This window comes from Saimiri boliviensis, chromosome 2, assembly GCF_048565385.1.
Source record: "Saimiri boliviensis isolate mSaiBol1 chromosome 2, mSaiBol1.pri, whole genome shotgun sequence".
In the NCBI taxonomy this organism is placed as follows: Eukaryota; Metazoa; Chordata; class Mammalia; order Primates; family Cebidae; genus Saimiri; species Saimiri boliviensis.
The window spans coordinates 139265089-139287007 of record NC_133450.1 but is presented as its reverse complement, the minus strand read 5'-3'; the positions used below and the strand labels follow the sequence as shown (position 1 = coordinate 139287007).

Below are 21919 nucleotides of genomic sequence, written 5' to 3'. Positions count from 1 at the left end.
GGTGTTGGGAGCAGCACCAGGGCCCGAGCAGAGGCAGGTTACCGGTGACGTAAGGGGGTCTGTCCATCCCTACTCAGCCCGGCCACGGCTGCAGGTCAGACATGGAGGGGTCCGGGCTGGAGAGGAGGCAAAACCCTCAGGGAGCTGGGCCCTCTCCGGGTCTGCTCCTGATTGGGGAAGGTGGACGGGCTGGCGATCTGGGGCTCCTCAGTGGCAGAGTGGGGCCAAGTTTTTGATTCCGTAAAGCCGTCGAATGTGATCGAACCTTCGACTCCTGCTGCAGAGAACACGTGTAATTACTGCTAAACAATCACAGATGCGGGCGGCACGTCCTCTCAGTGGCGGTGTTCCTGAGTTCCCCAGGCAGGAGGGCACTGGCAGAAAGGCCACTTCTGGCCCCGGCGGCACCCGCCCAGGGGTGGTGGGACCCGCTGCAGCCCCGCCTCTCTCGGGAACTGAGGAAAAACCCCCAAGATGCCGGAGAGCTGGGTGGTGGTGGCACAGGCTGAACCTCTTCCGGGGACCTCCCTGAGTGTCCCCTCTCACCCCAAACCATCCGTGTTCCTCTTGCTGCCTCCTGGAGAAACGGAAGGACCCTCCGGAGAGATACTGGGAGGCCAGGGACGGCGCAGTCCGCGCCATGCACCCTACAAAGGGACCTGGCCTCCCCCTGCCCCTCATGGCCACAGTTCTGGCTTAGTGAGGGGCCTGGTCTGTGCTGCAGACCAACAAAGCTCTGAGGATAGAAATCGCAGCTCCCCAGAGGCCGTCTGAGCCAGGGTGACGCCTGTGCCACATTGTGAGCACGTGCGCGGAAAGGGGGCCCGCAGGGGGATCCCCTGCTTCCCTGTCGTTGGGCTACAGCATCTGAAGTTGGGGCCCTTTCTCACCCGTCTAAAGGGGCTCTGTGCGCCCGTGCGGGGGAGAGCGCAGGGAGGGGTGCAGTCACCCCTCCCCAGCCAAGCCCAAGGTGTGGTGCCCACCGAGGGAAGCCACAGCCTGTGGGGGCGGGGTGAGGGGTGTCGACCAGGGCGGAGCAGCACGGGGGCGGGGGGGGGGGGAGGTGCTGACGGTCAGAGGTCAGAGCCAGGCGGCCGCACTGCTCTGCGGGTTTTCCAGCCATTAACGAACCCCGTCCTCTTCGCCGGAGTTTGGAGGGCCCCGGGGACCGCGGTGGGGGCGAGTCCCTGCAGTCCCCGCCCCGTCCCAGCCCTGCCCAGAGCCGCCGCGGGTCCCCGCGAGCAGAAGCCAGAACCGAGCCTGGAACCGGCATCACCAGCACCCCCGCGCTCATCTGCGAGGGGAAGGTGGCGGCTTCCCTCGCTTCCCCCTCGGGTCGGGTCCGAGCTGCCGGGAGCGTGCCACTCCGACGGGGCGCAAAGCCCAGAGGGCGTCTACCGGGAGACGCGCTGCGGGGTCTGTACCAAGCGGACCTTCGAGTTCGACGGTGGCGGATGCGCCCCCAGGCACCGTCCGCTGCGCCCTCCCTACACGGAGGCCCCGGTCTCACCAGCGCCAGCCCCGTGAAGACTCCCCAAGTTCCCCCTCAGACTCCCACACCCTCCAGGATTCCCCATTCCCAGGGGACCATCCAACTTCCCCAGGACCGGCAAACGCTCTCCCCGACCACCGGGGGGAACACTGGCGCCCCTCAGGGTGGGCCTCGCTTTCCCTAACAACCAGCAGGTGCCCAGGCAGCAGCGTCCGTCCCCATCTGTCCTTGACCTGGCGAGAAGGTGGGGGGAGTGGCCGTGGCTGGATGGGGGTCGTGAGCATCTCCCAGGTGGAGGGAGTGGCAGGGAGGCTGGAGGCAGTGCAGGGACTTCCACCCCGCCCCCAGCCCCTTCCCTCACCCCTGCCTGGGGAGGAAGTTTCCATCCCTCCTGTGTGGGGTGCCCAGCGAGGTCTCCTCACACAGTAAGGGGTTTCCAGGGATGCCCTTCCGAGGAAGAGCCCCTCCCCACCAGAAGTGGGCTACGTGGCTGTCAGATGAGGGCGGGAGTCCTGGGTTCTGGTCACTTGGTGATGTCTGGCTGGTCATTCCTCTTTCCCTGCTGGCCCATCCCTGGGAGGAGAGGGTCAGCTGAGGGCATTCAGGTGACCTGGAGCCAGCTGTTCCCTGTGCACATGGCTCCTACCCACCCAGTGATAGCAGCTGAGTGGACAGTCCTGAGGGGAGGTCGCCCAGGGTCCTAGTCCCCCATCCTCCCCCCAATCCCTTGGCCCTTGAAGACAGGCAGACCTGCTCCTCACCCTGTGCCCAGAGCCAGACTCCAGGGGACCCTGAGCAGAGATGGTCACTGTCTTGGGTGAGCCCTCCTAGCAGGACAGAGCCCTTTCTTCTGGGTCCTGGCCAGTCTCAGCCTGTCCTGAGGCCAGAGAAGAGGGTGGATGATTACATCTGGGAGCAGGAGGCCAGGTGCTGCTGCCCGTTTGTTCTGTGAGACTCAGTTTCCCCGTGTGTAAAATGATGGAGTGGGGCAGATGGTCTTTAATGGCTGCCTCTGGTGAGGAACCAGGCTCGAGAGAAGGTTCCCAGCATCAAGAGGCAGGCACAGCACCCGCCCGGCCCCCATGGGAGTCTGGGGTGCAGTGTGGGTATGCAGCAGGTGCTCTGAGGGTGGACAGAGACTTGGCGATGTCCTTGGGAAGTGGGCCCAGCCTGGATGTGGTCTAAGGGGCCATGTGGGGGATGTCTGTCAGGCACAGAGAAAACGACCCAAGGGGGTCCTGGATTGCTGTCATCTTTATGGGCTGGCCGGCCCTGCCGTCTCCCTCCCTGGCCATTCTGCTCGAGTTTATCACCTGCCCTGCTGGGCCTGCCCTGCTCCAGATGAGGTGGCAGGACTGTGCCCTCAGTGTCCGGCCTTGAGCTCTAGGCATCATCGGCTGGGTCCTTCCAGACACCTGTGTCTCCCAGCCTGCCCTGCCCACCCACCCAGGACAGCTCCTCCTCCCACCAGATGGAGCTGGCCTCCGTCCCAACAGATTCCCTGTCACACTGCAGGCAGAGCAGCTGCCAGCACTGGGGGGATGTCAGGCGGGCCCGCGGGGAGCCCTGCAGGGAGAATCGGACTTGGTGAGGGACCAGGACTCAAGACTCGGACTCGGCTGGGCTGGGCTGGGCTAGGTGAGAGGGAAGCTGAGCTCCAGGTGAAGCCAGGGCAGGTAGGCCAGGCAGGTGGCTTCGGCTGCAGAAGGAAGAGCCTCAGTGCTGCCGGGTGGGTGGGGGAGGTGAGGCACAGTGCAGCAGCACCGTCAGAACCCCGGCTCTGGAGCCCGGTGGCCTTGGTGCTGGGCTTTGAGCAGTCCTCTGTCTTTCCTGGGTGCTGGAGGATGCCAACCTTGGTGCTGTGGTTCGGGGGGGGGGGCAGGAGGTGCTGTGACACCCCTCCCCACTCCAGTGCCCCAGCACTAACCCCCAGCTCCATCCCAGTCTCACCCCAGAGTCAGTCCTGAGGCCACAAGACCAGAAGGAGGGGCTACAGATTACCGGGGTCTTCACTGGCCTCCACCCCCTTTCTGGCCTTCAGTCTCTGTGCCCCCACCCCCATGCCATGGAGTCCCAGGCCCTCAGCCACCTCTATACAGGTCCTGGAGATGACAGCTTTTGTAGGAGAGGGAGGGGCCGGTGGCCCCAGAGTTGGCAAGTGCCCACCCCTACCCTGCACACTTCCCATCAGAGCCCCAGCCAGGCCTTTCCTGGAACTACCAGTTCCCAGCAGCCCTGCTCCAGGGCAGGTCTGGGATCATCCTGGCCTTGATGGGATCAGGCCCTGGCATCCTGCCAGGGCACATGCCTAGCCCAAGGTCCCAGCCAGCCCTCCAGGCCCATATTAGGGAGCAGTGCCTTTGGCAGCAGGAAGTAGCTCAGGCCCCATGGGAAAGGTTTGAGGGCCCAAGTACTGCCCAGCACCGGCCGGCAGGAGAAACGGCTCGGGCCACAGGGATCTCAGGAGTCTGCCATGGCCCCTCGGTGGCTGCAGCAGCAGCTCAGAAGGACAGAGGTGAGTAAGAAGGGAGCGGGCGGGTTGCCCACGAGGGCCTTTGCGTCTGTCCCGTGGCTGGCCTGGGTGTGGGCCGTGTCCTTGCACCGCCGGCCTCCCAGTATGCTGGTCTGGTTCCGCCACTGCATGGGGAGCTCTTGATGAGCGCAGAAAGCTACTCGGATGAGCTTGGAGTAGCAGTAGGGGGGCCTTGCGTGGGGCCATCTCATGCTTTTGGAGGGTGTTGGGGGGTGTCTCGGACTCTCCCCTGAGGCTTCTTGTCCTGCTACCCAGGGATGCCAACTTGCAGGCTCTGCCCAGGCGCTGCTGGCCCTCGGGGGCGGCGTCTCTTTGTCTTCCGTAAACAATCCCAGGTTTCTCTGCACCAGGAAAGTTTGTCCAAGTGTGTCCCAGCCCCTCTTGGGTGAGGAGGGCTGACAGGGCATCGTGTACCCCTCAACCCTGAACACAAGTTCTGCGTGTGCCTGTGCAGCACTGTGTGTGCCAGGTAGGCACACTGTGAGCACGTGTGTGAGGGCCGGAGGAGGATGTCTAGGGAAAGGCAGGCTGGGCTCAGTGTGCACAGGTTAGGTGGCTGGATGCCAAGCCCCGGTTAAGTGGGCATCTTTCAAAGGTGTCTCGGGACCTTTCCCAGCTGCGTGTGGGTACGGTCACACGCATTCACCCAGACCTGCTTCTACCTGTGGAACTCAGGGGTGAGCCAGCCGGGCCGGAACTGAAGCCAGGCTGCAGTTGGCCTTGGGAGGTGAGACCAGAGCTAGTAGCTGGCAAGTGTAAAAGGTTTGCAGGGGACAGTGGCAGGTAGAGACGGCCGGATTCCTGGGGTGGGTCCCTGGGAAGGCCCTCCTTGAGAGGGGCAGAAGTCAAGGAGGTGGGAGGGGGGTGGCCTCACTGGAGCAGAGGGGGCATCAGGAGATGGAGGGCGTTGCAGGACCAGGGACTGGACTGGCACAGGATGGGCACCCAGGGAGAAGCAGAGGGCCTGGAGGAACCTAGGAGCTGTGTCTGTGAGGGTAGTCCATCCCAGGACTGAGATGCAGCAGCTGTGTGAGCTCTGGTGGGTCATTTCACCTCTCCGGGCCTCAGTTTCCTCATCTGTAGAGTAGGAGCGCTAGCACATAGCTGACAAGGTTGTGTTGAGATCTTACTGGCAGCACACGCACGGTGTTTACGAAGCTGTGTTGGTGTCGGGAGCTTCCACATTGCTTTGTCATGCTCCAGCCAGCATGGACATGTCGGAGCTAAGCATTTGTCCAGTAACATCCCTGAGATGGATTCTTAAGAGTGGAATTTCCTGGTTGAAAGATTCCCACAGTGTTAAGACACTTGCCACATGGTCCATGGCCCCTGGGGGTGGCACTGGCTCCCCCTCACACCAGTGCAAGATGCAGCATGTACCAGCTGCCACTGTCTCCTCCTTGGCACTGTCCCTCTGGGGCACCTTTGTCCTGCCAGGCACCACTCAGGCCTCAGAGGCTGAGACACAACTGGCCCCTTGGTGCCCAGGAAAAGCACCCAGACCTCCTCCTTTGTAGCCACTCTGTGGCACTCCACAGGAGGGGCAGAGGGGGCTTCCATCTACTTGTGCCTCCCTCCAGGGGCCAGAAGTGGGACCTTGTGCTTCACAGAATGTGTTCCCCTGGGGCAGACTCAAGCTGTGACTGGCAGCCAGGGCTCGGAGCACCAGGGGCAGTGGCTCTCCAGCAGATTTTTCTGACTCCCAGCCACATTGAAGAAGGGGGCTGGGCTGGGGCAGGTATTGGGAGCACCAGTGAGTTGGTCATTTTCTGAGCATGATAGCAGCTCAGGGTGTGGACTGCTAGATGGATCAGGGGCTCTGTGCCTCGGCCTCCCTAAAGCAGCCCAAACCACCTGGAGTTAATGGGTGCTGAGGAAATGGAAGCCCCCACTTGTGCCTCAGTTTCCAGATGAGGCCCCAGGCCAGGCTCAGTGGGCCATGCCTGTGATCTCAGTGCTTTTGGAGACTAAGGCGGGAGGATCATTTGAGACCAGGAGTTCGAGACCAACCTAAGCAACATAGCAAGACCTTGTCTCTATAGAAAGCAGGTGCTCAGCATGGTCAGCACAGGGGGTTGGCACAGCTCTCCGGGGGAATGAGCGGGGGCATGGGGGTGCCTTCACAGCTGTGGGAGTGGGCTTCTCCAGGCTCAACCCCCACCCTGGCCTCCCCACCCTCAGGCTGTCATCCTAGCAGGGCTGTCCCCAAGGGTCCCCTGCCAGCTCTGGTCTGTGCTCCTTGCTGGGATTACCCCTGCCACCAGCAGCCAGCTCAGCTTGGGGGACTATTGGCTGACATGGGTGTAGTCACCAGGCACCTCCCAGCAGCCACAGCATGGCCAGAGGCAGGGGATGTGGGCAGCTGCAGCTGGAGAACGGGGTGTGGCTTGTGGGAAGGACCAGCCAAGGGTCCTGGGCACCCGGAGGCTGAGTGCTGGACCCTGAGATGGACTTGCTGCCTGGCACTGAGTGACCGGCTCGCTGCCGGCTGCAGGGGGTGGAGGCAGCAGAGGAGCTCACCTGGTGTCTGGCCCAAGCCCAGGACAGACTGGGGATGGGAGCTGCAGTTTCCTCATGACTTCTGCCTCCCGGACAACCTTGGGCATGGGTCCAGGGGTGATGGCCCCACAGCCTCGTCTGAGGCCCCTGTGTCCACTGTGCTGCTGGCCCTCCCCCTTCCCTCCGGGCTGGGAGAAGCTGCTCTGAAGTCTATCTGGATAAATCTACAGCTTGATTTCAGCTCATCCACGTGTTCTGAGCTTTCACTTTGGATCTTAAAGCATCTCAGGAGATGGTGCTGAGCAGCCACCCTCACATGGGCAAGAAGCCCCTCCCCTAAAGAGAGATGTCACCCAGGACACTTGCCTGCCCAGCTGCCTGGGCCCCTTCAGCATCTCTGACTTTTCAATCATTGTGCAAAAGCAGCATTGAATTTTTCTGCCATGGTCAGCAGAGAGGTTCTGCAGCTCCGCGCTTGCTGGGCATGAAGCCCAGCACTCAAACGCCCCCACCGCAGTGATGCTGTGCCTGCCTCGGGGACTCTCCTGGACGCTGGGTAGGGATGCCGACGCACATGCAGGAACACACACACATCCATGCACATGCACACATACGTCTGTATGTGCACGTGCACACAACCCACAGCCATGTGTGCATACATGCACATTGTATGTACATGCATGCAAACCTGGCCACACGTGCACATATTTGTACACATGCCTGTGCACACGCATGCTCATTTACAGGCACATGTGCTTATTTACATGCTCACGTGTGCTCATTTCATGCACATCACGCATGTGAGTATTTACATGCTTACATGTGCACATGTGTGCGCATCATGCACATCACACGTGTGTTTACATACTTACATGTGCACACGTGTGCTCATTTACATGCACATCAGCATGTGTGTATGTGCTTACATGTGCACATGTGTGCTCATTTACATGCACGTCAGCATGCATATGCGTATTTACATGCTTACATGTGCATGTGTGCTCATTTCATGCACATCAGCATGCATGTGTGTATTTACATGCTTACTTGTGCACGTGTGCTCATTTACATGCACATGCATGTGTGTATTTACATGCTTACATGTGCACGTGTGCTCATTTCATGCACATCAGCATGCATGTGCGTATTTACATGCTTACATGTGCACGTGTGCTCATTTACATGCACATCAGCATGCATGTGTATTTACATGCTTACATGTGCACACGTGTGCTCATTTACATGCAGGTCAGTGTGCATGTGCGTATTTATATGCTTACGTGTGCACACGTGTGCTCATTTCATGCACGCCAGCATGCATGTGCATACTTACATGCTTACATGTGCACGTGTGCTCATTTGATGCATGTCAGCATGTGTATTTACATGTGCACGTGTGCTCATTTACATGGATGCCAGCGTGTGTGCATCTGCTTACATGTGTGCTCATTTACATGCATGTTGTGTGTAGTGCTTACATGTGCACACGTGTGCTCATTTACATGTGTGTGTATTTACATGCTTCCATGTGCACATGCCTGCTCATCTCCCTCCTCCCTGACTTCTCTATCAAGCATGGCTCACCCAGCTCCTGAAAATTTTGAACTGAGTGTGAACAAGAATGTATTTTAGGAGAGAAAGCTCATTCCTTTAGTCAAAGACAGTCAGTCTTCTGTTGTTGTTTATTGAGACAGAGTCTAGCTCTGTTACCCAGGCTGGAGTGCAGTGGCACGGTCATGGCTCACCGCAACCTCAACCTCATGGGCTCAAGTGGTCCTCCCACTTCAGCCTCCTGAGTAGTTGGGACTACAGGTGCCATGCCTGGCTAACTTCTGTATTTTTTGTAGAGGCAGGGTTTTGCCATGCTGCCCAGGCAGATCTTGAGCTCCTGGGCTCAAGTAATTTGCCCACCTCGGCCTCCCAGAGTGCTGGGCCACAAGCAGTCTTAAAAGAAGTATTTTGCGGGAAGGACATCTTTTCCTCTCCTGAGAGGCAGGCTCCCTGCCGGTTTCTGAGCCCCAGCAGGGGCAGAAATAAGGGCCTGGTGAAGCTGGAGTTTGGGGAGGGAGTCTTTAGCCCTTAGCTGTTCCGTTTCCATAACACATGTCATGCATGTTATATTCCCTTTCCAAGGCACAAAGGGTGAGGCACTGCCCTAGAACCCCATCCTGCCTCCAGCACGGTGGCTGCCAATGTGTGGGGACAGTGTCTGTACATCACTTAGGAGCTGGGTGCCCAGAGAAACCCACGTCATGTCTAGGGTTCCGTGGAAAGAGGTTGTGTTTCGTTAAATGGGGTCCATTAAATGTCATTCTGTGTGTGTAACGGTGCACCCACGCAGGCTCACGGAGACTGCACACACCGAGCAGCCTTGGCTGTAGCTGTCAGTCCCTCCTGAATTCACGGACATGCCGGCTGCCTGCAGTGTTCACCCTCATTCGTGAGGCTGCATGAAAACCCATGCCTGAGCTGCCTCGGACGCAGATCGAGGATATCCCCAGGTAGAGGTTCCAAGTTGGAGAGGATCCACGATTCCAGCATAATTAGTGCAGTGCTCCCAGCCTGAGGGACACTGCACAAGAGCCCCAGCTTGCAGAGCCTCCAGTTGCTTCCCATTCTCCAGCCACAGCCGATCGCTGGCACAGGAGATAATCCAGCTGTGCGTCTCTCGAATCGCTAGCGAGGTGGCTTGCCTGGTCTTCACTCACGTACTGTTGTCCTCTCCTCCTCTTTGAACCTCACTCATCCATCCTTTGAGTTGTTTTTTTCTTTCTTTTTTGAGATGGAATCTCACTCTGTTGCCCAGGCTGGAGTGCAGTGGCACCATCTCGGCTCACTGCAATCTCTGCCTCACAGGTTCAAGTGATGGGTTCAAGCGAGTCTCCTGCCTCAGTTTCCCAAGTAGCTGGGATTAGAGGTATGTGCCACCACATCAGCTAATTACCGTATTTTTAGTAGAGACAGGGTTTCACCATGTTGGCCGGGTTGGTCTCGAACTCCTTACCCCAGGTGATCCACCCACCTCAGCCTCTCAAAGTGCTGGGATGACGCGCGTGAGCCGCCGCACCCAGCCGTGTTTTCTGCCAGCCTGTTTTCCTTCCCACAGGACCTGTGGGCACCAGGCTATGTTCTGATAGCGTTATTACTATTGCAGATATGTTCTTCCTGTGGGTCATGTTCTTTCCGTTGCCAGTGATGTGTTTTGCTAAACAGCAGTGTTTTATTCAGATGGGGAAGCATTTATACATCTATTCCTCTTGGAATAGATGCTGTTTGGTTTTGTATATTAAATAAAAGGTCTTCTCAGCTCTAAACACTTTTCCCTGTATTTTCTTTCCATCTTGTCCTTGGTTTGGGGCTGCAGCGTGGAGTCTAATTGTATTTTATCCAACGGAAGGCACGTTGCATAACATAGGCTGGAGCCAGATACTGGTTCAAGCACCAGCCCTCCCGAGACAAGGGGACAAATGATAAGCAAGGATAAATAAGGAACAAGGTTAAGTGCGTTTCTGAAGTTCTCTGGCCTCCATTTCTCCACCAGCACAACAGCACAACAGGGTGGATGTCATCCCTCCTGATATTTGCGCCCATCACCTGAGGCAGCACGGGAGGAGCTGCATTCACCACAGGACCATAGGGCCGAGGAGTGCCCCCTGCCTCCTTTCCCAAGCCTGGATTCCAACATGGGCTTCAACCAGTCAAGGCATTCTGCTGTGTCTCGGCCCTCTGTCTCTTCTTGGGCCAGATCCCAGAGCGGCAGCTGCCATGGCTGTAAATGGGTGCTGGCAGCGGAAGACGAGGGCCTCTCTGTTCCTCCTCTCGACTCTGCCTGTTCTTACACATGTACTCTTCAGGATTAATTGTTGAAACGATTCACCAAATTCTGAGAAAATCGTGATGCACTCTTGATTGATTCCCTTTGTCCGTGTGTTTGGAGAAGGGACTGTTGGACCCTCGGGAAGAAGACCCCCATCTCCCGCTAGCGACAGCTTCCAGTCCATCCCTCGGGAATGCCACGCTCTGGGGGGATGGGGCTCCCGCAGCCACTGTGAGCAGGGCTTTCTCCCCATGGCTCTCTGCTGTTGCTCCCTGTGATGCTCCTGGGTTGGCTGCCTTACTGGGTTCCATATTTGCTCTAATAGGTTTTCAGTTAATTTCTCTTCTGCTGGGTTTTCCAGTAAATGATCGTGCCAGCTCCACACGGAGCCCCATTTCTTCCTTCCCACGACTCCTTCCTTTCATCCTCTTTCTCGAAGCAGTGCACAGAGGAGGCCTCCATTGTGGTGGCACGGGCAGCCTCGAGTTCCCACTGGAACGGAATGCCTGGGGCCTTTGGCGGGAGAAGCTTGTCTTTGAGCACTTTGTTATACGGTCCTGGCTCCATGGCCACCAGGGACAGAGGCGGGGGAGTGAGAAGCAGGCACTCCCGGCTGTCTGAAGAGCCCCCCCAGCTGCCCAAAGGCAGCACAGCCCGAGGTGAAGCGGACCCGGCCCCCACCCCAGCACCTCTGCCAGGACCTCAGTGACGCTCCTTGGGCTCTGGGAGCCACTTGTCCTCGCCCGGCATTAGGGATGGGAACTGTCCTGGCCTCTGGGAACTGTTCTTAGGATTCCATTCCACCACCTGGCGTGCCGCTGGCTCTCAGTCCATGGCAGTTGGCGCTGCGCACAGCTGCCGGACCACCCTCTGACAGGGTTGTCGGGGTCAGTGCACGGGACTGTGTGCACCAAACAGCTGACAGGGGCTTCCTATGGCAGTGCCCGGGTGTGGACCGCCCTACTCATTCTTGGCCTCTCCAGCTGGATTCCAGAAGTCAGCGTCCCAACCTTGAGCTCTCTGACGGGCCTCAGCTGAGCCAGAGCGGGCATGCTGGGTGCCTGCCACAGCCCGGATCATCCCGTCACATAGCCATTGTCCGTGAGGGCTCAGCCACACTGCTGCCACAGTACACCTGCTGTCTTGTACGCGCTCCTGTGCAGGCCCACACCGGGTGCCTCAGGCCGGCTGTCCGGTTCCATCTCCTCAGTCGCCCTGTAAGGGAACCAGCATCAGTAGATCCTCTACTCATGAGGAAACAGGCTTGGGGAGGTGAAGCAGCTCTCGGGGGGCTGCCCAGCCAGAACTGAGGGACCAGGACTGAGCCCTGCTCATGTCAGCTCATTCTTGCCATTCCCTGGGCCTGCAGGCTATGTGCTGACAGCCCAGAGAGTCCCCAAGAAGAGCAGGGGGTGCTCCATGCCGAGCCCCTGGGCTGCCCCAGCCTTGCCTAAAGGCATAGGCTCTGTCCCATCAGCTCAGCCCTGGCTCCAGAGGGTGTGTGAGTCTCACAGGCTGAGCTCCACACCTTGTCCAGAGAGTGGTGTAAGGGCTGGGAAGATGGATACCTTCCTTAAAAGCCACCAAACCACAGAATTCTTATGGAAAGTGGCAACTCTGGCACAGCCGTCACTTAAAAGATAAGATTGTGGATGTGACAGTGGGGGTCTCAGATTTGCTCCGGTGCCCCTTGGGTCACATAGGAGAGCTCAAGAAAAAAGGGGGTGCAGAATCTGAGGCAGGCCCAGGGTCCCCGTGTCTGGTTGTGCCAGAGTTGTGTTCCACTTCCCCTGAACCAGCTTCAGCGGGGACTGGACCCCTCAGCCCTCCCCTACCCCCATGTGCCCAAAAGAGCTGGCTGGCGCAGGGCTTCCTGCTTGAGAAAGGTCTCAACCAGACCCCAGGGACACAGGGAGCAGCTGCTCTGCTGTGGTCCTCCTCCAATGGGCACCTTTCCCAGAGACCCTGCAGCTCCGGCCCTTGGCCAGCACAACAGCCAAGTGTTTTCAAGGTTTGTGGCTCTGTGGGGAATGAGGCAGGATGCCAGGAGGTCTGCAGGACACCTGCTCACAGCCTTGTGCTCACTCCAGTGTTGAAGCAGCTCCCCGAGGGAGGAAGAGCAGCTTGTCCTTGTCACCCTCCCCAGGCCACCTCTGGGGAGCAGGGGTGGGGCCAGGTCTCTGGACTCCTGGTGCACTTCCTTTCCCCGGTGACCCCTGAAACAAGCAGAGGTCCCACCCTCTGAGCTTGTCCATGGGCCCTGCCAAGACTGGGCCTTGAGGCCAGGAGGAGGAACCAGAGCAGCTCAAAAGGCAGGCGGGGCAGGGGCAGGAGAAGGCAGCCATGCCTGGGGAGCCGGCAGTCTCTTGGGGTTTTGCCATTGAAGGGGGCTTTCAGTAAAGGAGGCACAAAACCAAGAAAATACAGCCCTGACCCCTGGCCACGTGGTTCCCCTGCCTGCCTGCACCTCCCCATGGCCCAGCCAGCTTGTGACTAAGGAAAAACATGCAGCCACACTGATGCAATTAGGAAAATGTTATTTTTCCAACGCTGCCAGATCCTGGGGGTTGAACCTGTGACCTCAGAACAAGGAGCAGGGTTTGGGGCATGCACTTGCTGCCTGCAGCTTTGGCCTGGGGTGCCCACACCTCCTTGCCTGCTGCCCATCTTGGGGTTGGGGGGCACAGGAGAGGCACTTGGTGGGGGCTCGAGAAACGTGCCCACCCATCCTGACTTGAGAGAAAGGAGGGTTTTGTGGCACCGTGGACCTGGTGCTCAAGGTAAGTGACCTCTGTGCAGGCCCTACGGGGAGCTGGATGTAGTCAGGGCCTCCTGCCCCTGCCTCGGGTGGATAGTCCCCTCCATATCCCCTCTGTTCACCTTCTGGGCACACAGCCTGGGACAGGGGTGGGCCTGGAACAGGTAGGAAGCTCCCTGCCCCTCGGCTCCTGCTTCTCCTGGAGCAGCTAAAATTCATTTTGATGGGGACATGGGGACAGAAAGGTACAAGAGCCCTGGAAGACCCCTGCCCGGGCCCCCAAGAACTGCAGACCACCAGGGGTCCTCCCACTCTACCCGGTGTGCCCCTATGCCTCTACCCTGCCAGCTCTCTGTGTCTCTTCAGTCCCTCCCCTGGTGACAGTGGCAAGGCAGCTGAGGGCTCAGAGGGCCTGGCAGCCCCCCGGGGTTCTGAGCTGAGCTGAGCTGCCCCACCTGGGGAAGCTGCAAACAAGGGTGTCAGGCCTCCTGGTAACTCCACCCTGAGGGTCTGAGAATGGGTCTCTGGGGCTGGGGCAGGTGTTCTGGACCCTGAAGAAGGTTGAGCAGCGGGACTCCGCAAAGACCCAGGGGGCGGGGAGGGGAGCTGGGGCGTTGAGAGGGCTGGCAGGGCCCTGGCGCACGGGTCCAGGGCAGGGGGAGGGCCTTCATCGCGGCTCCAGGGGGATGGTGCGCGCCTGACCCTGAGCTGGCCCTGACAGCTCCCGTCCCCCTCACCTCCTGCCAGGCCCCGGGCCGCTTCGGAGGGAGCCCCGCACCCTGCCCCTGCGCCGCCCCCGCCCCAGCCCCCACCGGGCGCAGCCAGTCCCGCGCGCCCCCGCCCGCGGGTGCCTCCAGGCCCGCCCCTGCCCGGCCGCCCGCCCCGGTGGGTCGCGGTGGCCGCGGGCTGCGCTGCGTCCGGGAGGGCGCCCGGCGCGGGCTGAGGGGCGCTGGCGTGTCCCCGCAGGCAGCCCTGCGCCGGGAACGGCGCGCTCCTGGACATCGCCGGCCTCAAGATGAGCGACCTGGACTCGGAGGTGCTGCCCTTGCCGCCGCGCTACCGCTTCCGGGACCTGCTGCTGGGCGACCCGTCCTTCCAGAACGACGACAGGTAGGGCCTGGGGGCGGGGGTCGCCGTCCGGGGCCGCCGCGCGCCCGGAGCTGTCCGCGGTGCTGAAGGCCGGTTCCGCGCGCCCCGCACCGCGGGCCCCCGCCCCCGCCGGCGCCCTTCAACTTTTCCCGGCTTCTGGGGACGCAGAAGTTTCAGGTGGGGTGGGGGCGGGGGGCAGCATCTTCCCGGGAGGGGGCCTGGAGGAGGCGCGGGACGCTCGGAGCTGCGGAGTCTTCCAGAGCCCGACTGGGGCGCGGAGGGGGAGGGCGGCCCGGCCTTCCGGTGTCTGCTCCCAGCCCCCGGCACCCCAGTGTTGCTGGTTTTAGGGGCAAGCCAGGCCCGGAAGTGCCCGGTGGCGGAGCCCGCAGTCCGGCGTCCTCCAGGTTCAGGCAGCGGTCCCTGATTTATTATTCAAGGAGGGAGCGTGTCCTTCAGGCTCGTGGCCTGGTCACTTATTCAGCGTCACCGCGTCCCCGTTCCCTCCACATCTGCTGGGCTAAAAAGGCAAAATGAATTGTGTCTTTCAATAAAGGACCAACAAGAGGAGCCCATGGGAATAATTCATCCGCTGAGGGGCCGGCAGGAAGCTGGGAGAAATGTTGGTTTTCTCTCCTCCTTTTCCCCAAATAGCTGTCTTGGGTAAACACCCAGCACTCGGCTCTGCCAGCCTCCGGGGAGGCGCTTTTATGCCTGCCAGCGAAGGCGAGTGCTCTGAGGACTCATGCGGGGCTGGAGCCTGCGGGGGGGGGGGGGGGGGTTTGGGTCAGGAACAGCTCCCCCGTGTCCAGCCTATACAGCTACGGCAGCGGGCTGGGGTTGTCACTGTCTGCAGGGGCCCGTCACCACCCAGCCCTGGGCTCAGCTATCGAATCCACAGTTTCCCCCAGCGACACAGTCACACAAAGTACACGAGGTTGAAAACTGTCAGGAAACAAACTGAGCTTTCAGAGTGATTACAGCCAAGACCCCGGCTCAAAAAGAAATCATGCTTGTAACTAGGGTCAGTGCTAGGGACTCGGTCCACAGAACTGTGAAGCCTTGTAAAAAGGGGTCTTAAAGCCCTCTGCCTGCTGGGAATGGAATATTCTGCCAGATCTCCCATAACATTCAGTCGTGTGAACCAAGAGTCCAGAGAGGAGACTGAGCCCAAAGTCTCCATCCCCTCACAATCGGGGCATGCATGTCCTGCAGAGAGGCCTTTTAAACTTGGATTTTTATCATGTTGAACTCAGTGCTGTAATAATAAATAAGCCCACCTAAGCGCAAATGGCCGGGTGAAGAGTTTAGTTTACCTCCCTGCGTGGGCAGAGGGCAGGCAGCCAGGCCGGTCCCATGCAGCGTGCATGGCTAGGAGGCTCTCCTGCCCCCTGGGAGCCACGGAAAGCTTCCCTAGGCCGAACCTACGGACTCAACACCAGCACCAGCACCAGCCCCTTGGGTGCCTGCTCCACTGGGACTTGGTTAATTCTTGAAAACAGCAGCCCTGTAATATTGGGCAGGAAGTGATGTCCATCCCCCTAATGGTGCCTGGGGCTTCCAGATGACTTGATAATGCCTGTGGCTGTGGTTGATCTAATTGCAATGCTATATCCCTGAGTTTTCAGGAATGGACAACAGAGGTTTTTGCTATCTGCCTAGAGAGAACCATCCCTGTCCCTGGGAGATGAGAGGCTGGCGTGGGATTTCGCAGTGAGTCCCAGGTCCTGGGTGGGGTTTTTTAAAATTGTGGGAAAATACATAAAACACAGAATTTACCATTAGTGACATTTAGTGCACAACACTGTGCCACCGTCACCGCTGTGATTCGAGAGCATTGTCTACCCTAAAAGGGATCTCCTTACCCCCGGGACTCGCTGCCCACTGCTCCCTTATCCCCTGCCCCTGGCAGCCGCCGATTCGCATGCACTGGCGTTGGTATGCTGGGCCCAGTGGCCGCATGAGTTGTGGGCTGATGGCATTAGGAGGTGGACTGCCAGATGTGTGTGGCTGTGTGAGTGCTGCCTGTGCATGGCTGCAGGTCCTCTCCAGGAAAGGCCCACGGGGTACAGGGCATCTGTGCCCCCCACCAGGGCCCTGCTGTGTCTGGTTGCAAATGAAGCATATAGTGAGGGTCTGTTGGAGGGGGGAGTAGCCAGGGGTGTACAGTGACAGGGCTGTGTGGCAGCTGTACCTGTCCTGTGGCACTGTCCCTCAACACGGCCTCAGAGATGTTGTGCTGCCTTTCCTCATGGGTGAAGGACAAGGAGGGAGGGGGCGTGGCCTCTGCGGTGTGTCTATAGGATGGGAGTGGGTGTGGCCTCTGTGGTGGTGTGTATATAGGATGGGAGGGAGGAGGCGTGGCCTCTGTGGTGCTGCTGTCTATAGGATGGGAGGGAGGGGCATGGCCTCTGTGGTGTGTCTATAGGATGGGAGGGGGCGTGGCCTCTGTGGTGTGTCTATAGGATGGATGGGAAGGGGTGTGGCCTCTGTGGTGTTGGTGTCTAAAGGATAGGACAGGGAGGGGCTCTGGCTTCCTGCCTCGTTGGTGTCTATGGGACAGGAGAGGGAGGGGACTTAGCTTCCCTCTGAAAGTGGTTCCCCCCTTCTCAGCCCTGAGAGGAAGCCTGGGCCTGGTGTGGATGGTGGCCTTGGGTACCCTGAGATCTGGAAGGTGGGGGGCTACTGGTCAGCTGGTCTCCAGCACAGTTCCCAGCAGCTCTGCCTGGCTCCCTGTGAAGGCTGGTGGGGCTGGTGAGGCTGACTGGGATGGTGCAGGAGTGGGCAGCCTTCTGGGGGTACAGGGGCAAGTGAGTTGGGGGATCCTGGCTGAGTTGCCTGCCAGCTCCCCAGCCACCCCGCTACATATTTGGGCCCACTCCTCATGTGGACTCAGGCCTTCCGGAGAAATTGCCGAGACTGGATGTAGAAGAGGGTGCCCCAGAGGGTGCCCCCCTTGGGGGTCCCTTCACCCAGAAGGGGCAGCTCCTTGGTCTCAGCAGCAGCCTGGGGACCTCTCCTCTCAAAGGCAACTTAGGGAGCTTGGCCCAAAGGGTTTCTATTCTCTCAAACCTTCTTTGCCCAAAGGGGCCTGCTTCGGCCTCCATGGCAGGGTTGGGTGAGTCTGGCCTGGCCTCTCCCATGACCCCCAACGCTGGAATGGGTGGGCAGCAATGAGGGAAATCAGGCTGCTGCCCAGGGGTCCTGGGGTCACCCAAGCCCTCCGCTATCCATAAGGACACACATGTAGGGACCCTGGCCCCTAGCTCTGTGGAAACCCCAAGCTGACCTGGAGGAGGGGAGTGGCTACTTGGAGGACCCTCCTGGGGTCTTGGGGTGGGGTCTGATGCCTCTGCCCACCCTGAGAGCCCACCCCGTCTCTCTCTCCTCATCTTCCTCCTCATCCCCAGTGCCTGTGCCTTCTCCCTCCTGGAATGGAGAATGGGGGGTCATCTGCCTGGCCTGGTGGGACCCCCTCCATATGTACCGCAGTGACTCACAGAGTCTTCATATGGTGGGAGGACATGCTTACCTGGATGCAGGAGGGAGGGCTGGTGGCTGTGGGGGACCAGGTCTGAGAGGGCTGAGCCCAAGACTGGCCTGCTGGCTCTGGGTGAAAGACCCATTAGGTGGAGAGGAGAAGATGCTGGGATGGGGTCCTGGTTGCAGCCGGAAGGGCTGGTGTGCCTGGACACAGCAGCGCGGGCTCCACTCAGGCCCCTCAGCGACCAGCATGGTGGCCTTTGCCATGGGGGTGTCTCAGGCCTGGGTAAGGTGGGAGTGCCACCTGGTCTCTCTCTGCACCAGGGGAAGAGGCTGGGGGGCAGGGAGACCCAGCCACCAGCACAGTGCAGTGTGGGGGCTCAGCACAGACCAGCCCCCTCATGCCGGTCACCCCTCACACTCTCCATTTCCACCCAGGCAGGCTCTGCAAGGGGAGCAGGTGCCGCTGCCAACCCCTGGCAGGCTTTGAGCGAGCAGGTGGGTGGGCGGGCCTCGGCTTCCTGTTCCCCGGGGAGTAGAGCCTTTGGCAGTGAGTCACCACAGCCTCCATCATCCATGGCCTTGGGCAGGGAAGAGCTCGGCTGGCCACATGGGCAGAGGAGGCTGTAGCGCTGGGCAGGCCGCTCCCCGGGGGGGATGAGCCAGCCCATTGGTGCTGTCTGGTGGGACCTCACCCGACTCAGGGACCTGATGAGGTCCTGGGGGCCTCTCACCTCACTGCCTACAGGACAGTGTCTCGGGGGCTCCGGGGAGCAGCTCAGCCACAGTCCACCTGGTTCTGGGCTCTGGAGCCCCTTGAGCCACCTGAGAGTCTCACTGCCCCTCTGTCCAGGAGCCCAGGGTAGCTGATGGAGGCCCTGCCCTACCCAGCCAGACCCAGCCTCTGGGAGTGTCCCAGAACCTAAGTGAGCACCACGGCCCTTGGCGGACACAGACCTGGGCTCTTCCTTCTGCAGAGGGGTCAACAGCCCCCAAAGGGCAGCCTGAGGAGCCAGCAGGGCAAGGGGTGACCGGGCTTAGGTCCTGGCGGTATCCCCAAGCTGGGTCCCCAGCACCTTCTGCAGGCCCCCTGTCTGTGGCAGTGGAGGCGCAGCTTCGATCCCACCCTGCACTGAGGCTCAGGGAGATGCTGAGTGTGTTGGGGGAAGCATGCTTTGGAGACACTTGGGGCCGTCACACCACAGCCCACCTCCTAAAAAGGGCAGATTACAGACAAGGAATCCTACTGTGGGTGGGGGGGCGGGGAAGGCAGCCAACCCTGCCCTGCTGCACCAGGACCCATCCCATCGGGGCCACTGAAGCCACCACTGGAGGCCACGTGGGTCACCAACACTCCCAGAGGTGCCAGGGAGGCCCTGCCCACTGGCTGAGGCTCCCGGCAGGCGAGAGGAAGCTTCAGCCCTGAGCATGGCCAGGCCCACTGCCTTGGCTTCTTGAGCCATGCCAGGCTGAGCCCAGCACTCCCCGCCGTGGGGCCTGGGCACCAGGGTCACCTGAGAGGGGGTGGCCGCCTTGCCGCAGAAAGGTCGGCCTGAGGGTCAGAACACTGTCCCCAGAGGGGCCTGAACAGGCTGTTTCCTTAGCTCTTTTGACAACAGAGAATGGAACTCGACTTGATTCTCTGGAGTTGAGAAACACCAAATATTTTTTCACACAACAAGCTGAGAGTGGACCATAAACAGGGCCTGGCATTGCCGGGAACATGGGGCCGCAGGCCCTGCGTGGAGGACAGACCCCTGCCAGCCCCGCAGGCAGCAACCACGGGTGGGGCAAGCAGGTCCAGCAGGGACCCCTCGTGGCCTCTCAGGAGCGGGGGCAGGTGCAGAAGGAGTGGGCGGCCCAAACCCCTCCCTGGATGCACCCCTTCCATTCACCCAACCCCACCCCCCGCTGAACCACCGGGAATCCGGCCGCCCCACAGGGACAGGGTGGCTGGGGACAGAGAGAGGCTTGTCTCACAGGGTGAAGGCCCCACCAGGCCTCCAAGCAGGAGGGGTTGTGGTGGGGACATCTGCAGGAACAGCCCCGCCTTCTGAGCACTCACCTGCCATCCTTAATAACTGATAGATTTCCCAGTCTCGAGCCCCGGGTGATGGGCCGTGGTGAGGGCCTCCTAGAACCATCCCTCCTGCAAAGAGCCTGGATCCTGCCCAGCCCCTGCAGGCTTTGTCATCTCCTCCTGTCCCCTCCCCACCTCCATCACCCCCACTCCCATCATCCTGCCCCATCCCACCAGCGCAGCCCCTGCTGAAGAGGAGGGAGCCCTGGCAGCCTTCCTCCACAGGGAGCTTTTCTCTGCTTCTCCTGGGGCTCTCGGAGTGGGGGTCCTGCCTGCACCCCCACCCCCACTCCCACCTGCTATCTGAAGGCCACTGTGGGACAGTTAGCTGAGAAGGCACATCTGGGCCCTCGAGCCAGCCCAGCTCCCTGAAGGGCATGGAGCCCACAGTTTCTGCGTGAAGGCCTGAGTGGCCTGCTCGGGACCTGGGACACAGGTCAGCTCTCCGTTGGAGCTGCTCTGGGGAAGCCGAGGCTGAGCCATGCCTGCGCCACCTTGCTCCTGCCTAGGGCCCCAGGTCCCCATGTGACGGACTCAGGTGTAGCTGGAGCTTTGAAATGGAGGGGGACAGGCAGGAGGAAGGATGTGGCCAGGCCTGACCCAAAGACGAGGGTGGGGCATGGGGGACACACAGCCAAGCCCAGGCACAGTGGAGGTTGGAGGAGGAGTCAGGGAGCCATGCAAGGTGAGGGCTGAGGCAGGAGAGCCCTGGAGCTGGGTTTGGGAAGTGCGACCCCTGGACTGGGGACCCCCAGAAGGGGCTGGAGTGGCCCACAAGCACTCTCAGCCTAAGCTGCCCTGCTGGCCCCAGCCTTGAAGCCAGCACAGGGCCCCCTGGCATGCATCCCACCCAGAGCTGCTGAGCTCAGGGAAATGTTGGCCTGCTCAGCCCCGGAAGGTGGTGGGTGGCAGCGGGGGAGTTGGGTGCTGTTAAATTTAACATTCTGCCCAGGGCCATCCTGCTGTGTGCAGCGGCACTAATGGGGCAGGGAGGGGCCAGGTAGGACCCTAGTCCTGCCCCTGGCCCTTCTCATCCTCAGCAGGCTGGGGCCCTGTCCCGATCCAACACCTACTGGCTTGGGAGGACACGGCTGGCCAGAGAAATGGCCTGGGCCAGGCCCGTGGGGCCCAGGCAGGCTGGGGGCTCCTGGCCAGGGAAGGGCATGGGCCACGCGTGTACCAGCAGCTGAGCCTGGAGCTGCCACGGCCTCCCCTGCCTTTCCTGGACTCCCATGGTCTGCTGCCTGCATGAATGAGTCAGGTCTGGTTTACCGGCGCAGGAAAGGCCCTGGGATGGCGTCCAAAAGTTCTGGCCGGTCCTGTGGGCTTTAAGGTATCCTGGGTGAGTGAAATGTCAGGATTTTTCCAGTCCCTTTCCAGCCCTTTCCTCTCTGCCTCCCCCACTCGACTAGGCACAGCTGGAGGCCAGGCCTGCTCACCCTCGTCGCCTAAGGTCCTTACAAGGTAGCCGGGGCCTGGCAGGTGGGCCTGAGTCAGGGCTGGGGGAAGGCGACGCCTCTGCTGTGGAGACTGTGGCTCCCAGGGCGGCCACCACTTCCTGCTGGCCCCATCCTTCCCTCCTAGTGTGAGTTCCAGGGGCTGGGGTCGCCTCCAGCCCTGGGTGGTCGAGGAATGGGCAGGATTAATAGGAGGGCGGGAGGGCCACAGAGACTGTCGGTGACCAGGGGCCACCACAGGTGAGTGGAGTCTTGTGGACTTCATCTGGCTGCAGGGGGATTGAAGGAGGGCCCTGGTGCCCTGGGCAGGCTGGCTCAGTCCTCGGGAATGAGGCAGCACATCAGGCAGTGCCTTTCCATCTTCCGACTTATGTGGGGGGCTCTGGCTCCCCAACCACACCCCAGGGATACCCAGGGAGACCCTGAGAGGGCAAATCCCCCATCCCACCCCTGGGCTGGCACAATGGGGCATAAGGCTTCACCACCCAGCCCATGTCCCAGGGACTCATGTGCGTGACAGAAAATCAAATTCCTCCCAAATTAGCATGAAACAGAACACAGATGCCCAGCAGGCGGGGGCTGGCATCCTCCACCTCGGGACACCGCCATCCATTTGGGCTTCAGGTTGTAATTCCCAGTGCGCCTCCCCCAGTGTTCCATTTACATCATCCGGCCGAATCCAGCTGAGACGGAATGGGTGGAAGTGTGTTTACG

At 60.4% G+C, this 21919-nt stretch overlaps 1 protein-coding gene across 2 annotated transcripts in view; it reads left to right on the top strand.

Moving 5' to 3' along the window:
- The first annotated feature begins 13975 nt into the window (after positions 1–13975).
- Positions 13976–21919, top strand: part of KCNT1 (potassium sodium-activated channel subfamily T member 1) — a 71495-nt gene continuing 63551 nt past the window's right edge. The window contains exon 1 of one of the 2 annotated variants that reach the window (XM_039461508.2): positions 13976–14209. In XM_039461508.2, the coding sequence (XP_039317442.2) occupies positions 14115–14209 (95 nt within the window). In that variant the 5' untranslated portion in view covers positions 13976–14114. The remainder of the gene's footprint in view (positions 14210–21919) is intronic. The other variant, XM_074394514.1, reaches the window with a different exon arrangement.